At 42.5% G+C, this 8,696-nt stretch overlaps 1 protein-coding gene across 1 annotated transcript in view; it reads right to left on the bottom strand.

Moving 5' to 3' along the window:
- LOC101847555 (proline-rich protein 36-like) overlaps positions 1-5,681 on the bottom strand; it is a 182,200-nt gene extending 176,519 nt beyond the window's left edge. Inside the window, exons 1-2 of the mRNA XM_013091320.1 lie at positions 5,451-5,681; positions 4,518-4,736 (exon numbers count right to left, since the gene is read on the bottom strand). Of these exons, the coding sequence (XP_012946774.1) occupies positions 4,518-4,736; positions 5,451-5,513 (282 nt within the window). The 5' untranslated portion in view covers positions 5,514-5,681. The remainder of the gene's footprint in view (positions 1-4,517; positions 4,737-5,450) is intronic.
- Between the last annotated feature and the right edge of the window lie 3,015 nt (positions 5,682-8,696).

Below are 8,696 nucleotides of genomic sequence, written 5' to 3'. Positions count from 1 at the left end.
AGATTGGTAGGGGGGGGGGGGGGGCTCAGTGAAAAGGAAATGCTTGGCTCTAAATATTCTCGCTTTCTTTAGAATTTCGAATGGAATTGAGTACAATTTAAAGTCAGTGATTATAAAACATACCAAAATGTATTGACCTTTCAAACTGAAGTTCCAAAATCTCCGAGTGATGTACAATGTATTTCCCTGTCTTGTACATTTCCAACAATGAACAGAGCGAGCCAGAAGCTCTAGGCGAAAAATGTGTGACGTCACGGCTCGGCGCGGCGCTCGGCGCGATGTCACGGTGGAAGGGTTCAGCGAGGTCTTCGCGGATTTGGTTGGTAAAAGGGAAAGACTTGCCTTGTCAAGGTATCACTTCTAAGATAACCATTGGAATGTTTTCTGGTAGAACAAAGAATGGTTTATCAACAAGGGTAGTTAAAAAAATATGGCAAGTACATCCCAAATAATCAATGGTCATAAATTGTGTAAGATTATATTTGAGCAGCCCCTTTTTATTTTGGATCATACCCATCAGGCTCCCTACGTCACGCTTATGGAGTAATTAAACGCTAATTACAATTTTACTCTGAATGTTTGTTGCTTATTTATTGATTCTACATAAACTATAAAAAAAAAATGATACCTCAGTAGTTACGATACAACTATTATTAACCTTATCCGTACGTCGTGTTTAGTATCGCATTCATACGACGTGGGGAACTCTGTGTCACCACTTTCCAAAGAGGAAATTTACTCCTTAATCCGATCCGTTCGCTTCGCATAGCAGTCTGTCAAAACGATTTTTTGAGAAATACTAAACGTTTCAAAGAAATCTTCGTTCTAGAAGTATTGCAAAATGTGAAGAATACAACCCCAGGGCTACAAAATGACCCCAGGGCGTACGGATAGGGTTAAGGATTTTATGACGCTTTGAAACAAGATTTGGAAATTTGGTGGCACAAAATGAAGTACAAAAATTTGGCAGAATCAGGGCGAAAACTGATTCACAAAAATGACCGCTGATTCTGGACTAACAAAGATAGCACAAACATTTAAAAAAGTCTCTGAAACAGAAAGCCACGCTCTATCCTATACTCCTAATTTCAGTGCCCTTGGAGAAGTTTGAAAACTTCACAGAAGTGCCTAGTTAACCTATGTTTGAAAACTCCTGCTTGTTTTCCTTTCCACCCACCCACCCATTTTGCATCTTTCTCCCCTTGGAGCTTTCTTTTGAGCATCTTTAGCTGAGTTGGTATCATGCCAGAATATGGTAGGGATCATAACGGTGTGTTCCTGAACGTCAGTTCTTTAAGGTGCTTGTGGAGTGAGTGATGAAGGAAGACAGAGTAGGAGAAGCTGAGGGGGGGGGGGGGGTGGTACGTTTTACGGCCCTCGCAACTGCATAAGGTCAGATGAGCGCGCGGGGCATATTAAAAATATTCAGTTGGTAGGACATTTTGAATTTTGCACGGGTGACGGCCGAAGCCTACTCTTATCAATTTTAGACCACCAAGGGATCTTTAACGTGCAACTTGCACACGGGCCCTCCGAGATTTTTTGCCCTTGTCCGAGAAGGCTAGGTGTACATATTTTTCTACCATCAGATCAGGGGTGTGACTGAAAGACAGCAGTAAGAAGAAGCCAAGGAGTAGCAGTAGAAAGGCTGCAGAAAGAGTCAGGAGCCCAGAGGAGGGGGCAAAGGAGATGAGGGAGTTGAGGCAGAAAGAAGAGACGAAAGCAGATGACAGAACATTGCTAGAAAGCAGGAAAGGAAGTGAAAGGAGACAATTTTACAGAAGAAAAGTTTTCTGTCGCTACCTAGATTCGAACCCGGGACCTTTGAATGGGAGGCAAACACCCTAACTTCTAGGCCCCGAGAGCCCCCTAGAAAGAGTTAGTTTTTTAAAGTTTTTTTAAAGTTTAGTATGGGGTTTTACGGCGCTCGCAACTGCATAAGGTCAAATGAGCGCCGAAACACAAGTTAGTTTTTTTATACGTAGTTCACTGCACGGCTGTGTACGGTTATTTGATCTTAAACGTTAAAATAGAAAATTTTGGTGTAGATATATAATATTTTCTCCCACACGTCTTCAGCTACTTTGTCATCCACGTCACAGATAGACGTCCGCAGACAGAGATGTCCGCAGACAGAGATGTCCACAGACAGAGATGTCCACAGACTCCAGCACAGAGAGATGTTTAATTTCCTGGGAGGGGCGGGGAGACTTTGAGGCAGTAGAGCGGAGTAAGAGTAATGGCACTTGCAATACAATAAGGTCATATAAGTGCCGAAGATTAGATTCTGTTTGTTTTTGTAAGTGTTTTACGGCGCTCGCAGCTGCATAACGTCATATGAGCGCACGGGACACATTAAACTTTTTCAGTTGGTAGGAAATTTTGAATTTTGACCGGGTGGCGGCAGAAGCCTACTCTTATCGATGTTAGACCACCAAGGGATCTTTAACGTGCGCAACTTGTACACGGGCCCTCCGAGATTTTTCGCCCTTGTCCGAGAAAGCTAGGTGTAGATCTTTCCTACAAGAAGATCAGGGGTGTTGCTGAAAGACAGCAGTAAGAAGAAGCCAAGGAGTAGCAGTAGAAAGGCTGTAGAAAGAATCAGGAGCCCAGAGGAGGGGGGGGGGGGGGACAAAGGAGATGAGGGAGTGGGGACAGAAAGAGGAGACGAAAGCAGACGACAGAACATTGCTAGAAAGCTGGAAAGGAAGTGAAAGGAGACAATTCAGAGAAGAACAGTTTTTCGGTCGCTACCCGGATTCGAATCCGGGACCTTTGAATGAGAGGTCAACACCTTAACCTCTAGGCCAATAGCAACCTCGCAGCCCATTTCAAAGCGTTATACAGAAATCAGAAACAGCTGAATATATCACCATCCTCCCACGGTATTGGAGCAGAAGAGTCATAGCTTTGTTTTAAAAAACCATAGCCTTCCATTAAATAATCTCTACCAGTGGAAATTAACGAATTCTCCCTTATGTGAGAGGTGTAACTCTCATGAAACTGAAGATGAATTTCACTTTATTTTCTATTGTTCACACTTTGTCCTTCAAAGGAAATTGTTAATCCCTCCCAGCCTGACTCGGCCTAGTGACAGAAATAAGCAATGTTTGACCCATGATAAGAGATATGTGCACAACCTGTACTTATTCATTATGGAAACTTTTATCAAATGAGTGTTTTATGTGATGTAATGAGAGCCCATGGCCTTAAACACTGAATAAACTTACAGAAATCAGAATGGCGAATTCCCACACTTCATAGCATGCATGTTGCTACACAAAAGTAGTTGCAGGTGAAGAAAACAGAATTTACAAAGAAAAGCAGTAAAGAAGACCAGGCGAGACAAAATTAGAAAAACAGTCATCAGAGAAATGGTGGGCGCAAATGATGTCATGCATCACATACAACACCAAAGAATCAAATGGTTCGGACATCTCATGCGATTACCAACACACCACCCAGCACACTCATGCGATTACCAACACACCACCCAGCACAAGGTGCCTACATAAAAGAAATCGATGACAACGTCTTGTTTGTTTTAGTAGAGGTTTTACGGCGCTCGCAACTGCATAAGGCCAAATGAGCGTCAGAAGAATCGAGGTGTTACAAGATAGTAACAAACAAAAACAAAAAAAAAGAAAGGGGTGAAAAGGACGATATATGTTTGATAGAAAAGCAAACCACACCAGAGCACCCACCAACCACCCACAACCAACATCTCATCCGAAAGACGACGTGGAGTTCCCCCCACAAAACCTCTCCTTGCACTACTACAGATTATAACTCACATCTCTCGCGTGTCTGACAGTGCCACCGCACAAATTTCTCTGCAGCTGCGATCTATGGGCCGACAAATGAAGAGAGCCAAGAGTACATAGAGTCCCATACATAGAACCTCTACACCCTTGCTCTAAACCTTGCTAGCTACGGCATTTCATGTAACTCCAGTAACAGTAATTCTAGTAACAGTTACTGTAGTAACAGCCACGGCGTTTCATGTAACTCTAGTAACAGTAAGTCTTGTAACAACTACGGCGTTTCATGTAACTGTAGTAACAGTAAGTCTAGTAACAACTACGGCGTTTCATTTAACTCTAGTAACGTTAAGTCTAGTAACAACTACGGCGTTTCATTTAACTCTAGTAACAGCCACGGCGTTTCATGTATATCTAGTAACAGCTACATCGTTTCATGTAACTAGTAACAGTAACTCTTGTAACAGTAACTGTAGTAACAGTAACTGTAGTAACAGCTACGGCGTTTCATGTGACTCTAGTAGCAGCTCTACGGCGTTTCATGTAACTAGTAACAATAACTGTAGTTAGTAACAGTAACTGTAGTAACAGCTTCACCGTTTCATGTAACAAGTAACAACTACATCGTTTCACGTAACTCTAGTAACACACACCAAATACATACACAAGAACACACACACGCACACACACACACACACACCATCATAATTACTTAAAAAAGTTTAAGACGGAACGAACAAACGAAGATACACACACCCATATACGCTTGAACACTGACTCGCCGGCGTGAGGAGCAGCAGGAGCAGGGGGAGGAGGGAGAGGGAGAGGAGGGACAGGAGGGAGATGCAGTCTCCTGTCTGCTTCAGCAAAGTATCTCCTTTGTGCTGGCACAAACGCTCCCCGTCCCTGCTGCTGCTGCCCGAGGAAGTCCATCATGTCCCTGGCTGTCAGGTTGATGACAAAGAAGTTGAAGGGCTGTGGGAGAAGAAAAAGAAAAATTATTATTATTATTATTGTTATTATTATCATTATCATTATTATTATTATGACTATGACTATGAATACTATTATGATTATGATTATGATTATTATTATTACTATTATTATATTATTACTATTATTATTATTATTATTATTATCATTATCATTATCATTATTATTTAAATTATGTGTTTTTACATCCCCACCTAAATAATCTATAATATCATTTAGAAGCGGACTTCCTATCTGAATAAAAACGGGAAACAACAGGTTGCCAAGAGCCATGGGGAAGATTGGAACATTAATCTTGTGTCAGATGCACTGCCGATCTGACCACCTGGAATTTACCAGACTTTGGACAGACCGGAAGGAACTAGTTTAAAAGCACTGATTCGAAGAAATTGTTCTCCGTCGTTGGTCCTAACAGAATTCTCCATTTTAATGTAAAAATACGGATAATACTGTTATACAAAACGATAAAAATGTCTGTTGTTACTATTGGATTTTGACCACGAATTCTCAAGTTCAACCATACAGTAAAATACGTTGGAGTCCCTCACGTTCCTGTGACCTTAATGCAGTTGCAGTAGCAGTAAATCTCTTACCTCTAAAAGAAACAAGAAAACCAAAAAGAGGGAATGAAAACAATAAAAAAAAAAAATAAAAATAAATAAATCCAAACCATTTCCATGAAAACAAAAAACTTACCCCATTAGGTGGTGGAGCGTGTGGATGCCAGGCAGCTGGTGCCGCAACCAGCACGGGAAACATCCCTGGTATATTTGTTCCTGGCCAGACAGGGGGAGCGTAGTCGACACCTGGAGGTGCGTGGTCTACTGCAATAGGAAGATGACGGACAGGCAGAGGAAAGGGAAGAAGAGGCAGATGACCTGCAACAGGTGCAGGATTGACAGGCAGAGGAAAGGGAAGAAGAGGCAGATGACCTGCAACAGGTGCAGGATTGACAGGCAGAGGAAAGGGAAGAAGAGGCAGATGACCTGCAACAGGTGCAGGATTGACAGGCAGAGGAAAGGGAAGAAGAGGCAGATGACCTGCAACAGATGCAGGATTGACAGGCAGAGGAAAGGGAAGAAGAGGCAGATCACCTGCACCAGGTGCAGGATCGACAGGAAGGTCACCTGCAATAGGTGCAGGATCGACAGGAAGGTCACCTGCACCAGGTGCAGGATCGACAGGAAGGTCACCTGCACCAGGTACAGGATCGACAGGCAAAGGTAAGGCAGCAGGTACAGGATCGACAGGCAAAGGTAAGGCAGCAGGTACAGGATCGACAGGCAAAGGTAAGGCAGCAGGTACAGGATCGACAGGCCGAAGTAAGGGAAGAACAGGAAGAGGTGCAGGGCCGACCACGACCTCCAGGGCCGCTACTTCGTTTCCAGGAGCAGGAAGCTCATCTTGTCGCCCTGAAAAAGAAAAACACACGGTGCGTGAGTGAAACTCTCTTCACAACCCTGCATCTTCTGGTGGCTTTTTGCTTCACGGGGTTTTGCTGTAACTATTTTACGAGATACTTTTTTTTCGTAAGAGCTTTTAGTTGTAGTTTTAGTAAGTTTTACGGAACTTGCAACACAATAAGGTCATATAAGTGCCGAAGATTAGATGTTACAGGAGAGTAAAAAACATAAAAAGGAGGAGATCAGGACGATAGATGTTCGATAGGAAAGAAGAAGCAAACCACACCTACCAAAGTACCCGCCAACCACCCACTTCATAAGCGTTTTATGGCACTTGCTTCACAATAAAGTCATAAAAGTTCCGATGATTAGAGGTTTTGATTGATTGAGTAGGCGTTTTACGGCACTCTCGACCCAATGAAGATTATTTTGTTTATTTTTTTAAATAGTAGAGGGATTTACGGCGCTCGCAACTGCATTAGGTCATATGAGCGCCAAGGGTTCGGTGTCATCAGAGAAGTCTTTATATGGAATCAGACTTACTCTGCTCACCTCTCTAGCTTCAACAGCACAAGGACTGCCTCAACTATCAAGGCACCCCGGAAGTAGCAGGTCTCAAAAGAGTGACAAACATACAAAAGAAGTAGAGGAAAATAACAATAGCAAGGATTAGGAAAGAAAAAGCAGCAGTTCCCTGTTGTAGATCAGGCACAGTTATGAGCGTGACAATTCTACTGTGCTTGAACTAGAAATATCCCCCCTTTGGGAATGGCCTAAAGACACTACAGTCAGTGGCACTGACATTCTCATTCTCACTCTCACTCTCACTCTCACTCTCACTCTCATTCTCACTCTCACTCTCTCACTCTCTCACTCTCTCTCTCGCTTTCTCACGCTTCGCTCTCTCTTTCTCTCACTTATGCGTGCGAGCGCGTGCATACACACACACACACACACACACACACACACACACACACACACACACACACACTCACACACACACAAGCATATACACACACAAGCACATACACACACGATGCTAATCAATCAGAAATGTAGCAAACAATTTAAAATTTATATTTTGCTGATAAAGCCAAATGAGAATATAAAAGTCTTACTGTGCTGCCTGCAGTAGGGCTGCGATAGACGCCGCCTCCGTTTGCACAGTCGACGGCGTCCGCTGACAAGTGTCAGTTGCTGGCATTGTCCAAGCTGAAAACAAAATTAAAGAACATTTTAGTTAGTTATAGTAGAGGTTTTACGGCGCTCGCAACTGCATAAGGTCATATGAGCGCCGAAGATTAGGGGTGTTACAAGAGAGTAACAAACATAAAAGAAGGGGAGACAAGGACGATAGATGTTTGATTGGAAAGAAGCAAACCACACCGGAGCACCCGCCAACCACCCACTAATAATATTTAAGAACAGATCCTAACTAATCAGCTTCTATTACAAAAAAGGCGAAATGAGAATGACAGTTTTATGTTGGAAAATGGAAGGCTCGCACCTGCCTAAGGTCATATGAGCGCGCGAAACAAGGTTTTTTCTCAACGGTTCATTTCTCTGCTTGATACTGGTCAATATTTCTATTTTAAAATTTTTAAACGCTAAAAATCGAGTGTAAATAGGCTTTAGATTTAAATTTAAATTTAAAACAACTTTTTAAATAACACTTAATTTCGAACAATCTATTTCAAAACTTTTATAAAATCTAAATTAAATCCCATTAAATTCGGAATATCAGGTATACAATGTTGGAAGTAAAAAGTGGAAATTATATATACATGTTGATATCTAAATAAAAATGGGAAACAACAGGTTGCCAAGATCCATTGGGAAGATTGGAACATTAACTTTGTGTCAGATGCGATGCCCATCTGGTGACCTGGAATTTGCCAGACATTTTTGGAGACCTGAAGGAATTACTTTTTTACGCACTTATTTGAAGAATTTGTTCTCCTTCATTGATCCTAACAGAGGTCTCAATGTTTGGTCTTTACTCTAAAAATACGACCTTAACGCAGTTGTAGGCGCTGTTTACCTCTAAAACAAAAGAAAACCAAGAAAGAGGGGAAAACATTTTAAAAAGAACAAAAAAAAAAAGAATAAATATAGAATCAAAAAAACTTTACAAATCCCACAACAACAACAAAAACTTACGTCGTTCGCTGCCAGTGGTTGATCAGCCTGCAACGCCGGCATTGCAAGCTCAGGACGGTCAGGGTGTAAGTCCACTTGCATAGGATCCGCTTGCAACACCGGCATTGCAGGACCCGCCTGTCCCACAGGCATTGCAGGATCCGCCTGATCCGCCTGTCCCACAGGCATTGCAGGAAGCATAGGGGGCTGGTCTCGGCCAGCTTCAGGCCGACCTGCAAAAGAAAAACATACTGTGCGTGAGTGAAGCTCTTTACAACCCTGCATCTTCTGGTGGCTTTTTGGTTTGGTTAAATGCCATGGAGGTATGCTGGACATGGTAAAAGGCTCAATTATGTCTTCAGAAAAATCAATGTCTTTGAGATCGTTACAGGAAGGTCAC

Source organism: Aplysia californica, unplaced genomic scaffold (genome assembly GCF_000002075.1).
Source record: "Aplysia californica isolate F4 #8 unplaced genomic scaffold, AplCal3.0 scaffold00033, whole genome shotgun sequence".
In the NCBI taxonomy this organism is placed as follows: Eukaryota; Metazoa; Mollusca; class Gastropoda; order Aplysiida; family Aplysiidae; genus Aplysia; species Aplysia californica.
The sequence above is the reverse complement of the archived record's forward strand: the minus strand, read 5'-3'. Positions and strand labels throughout refer to the sequence as shown.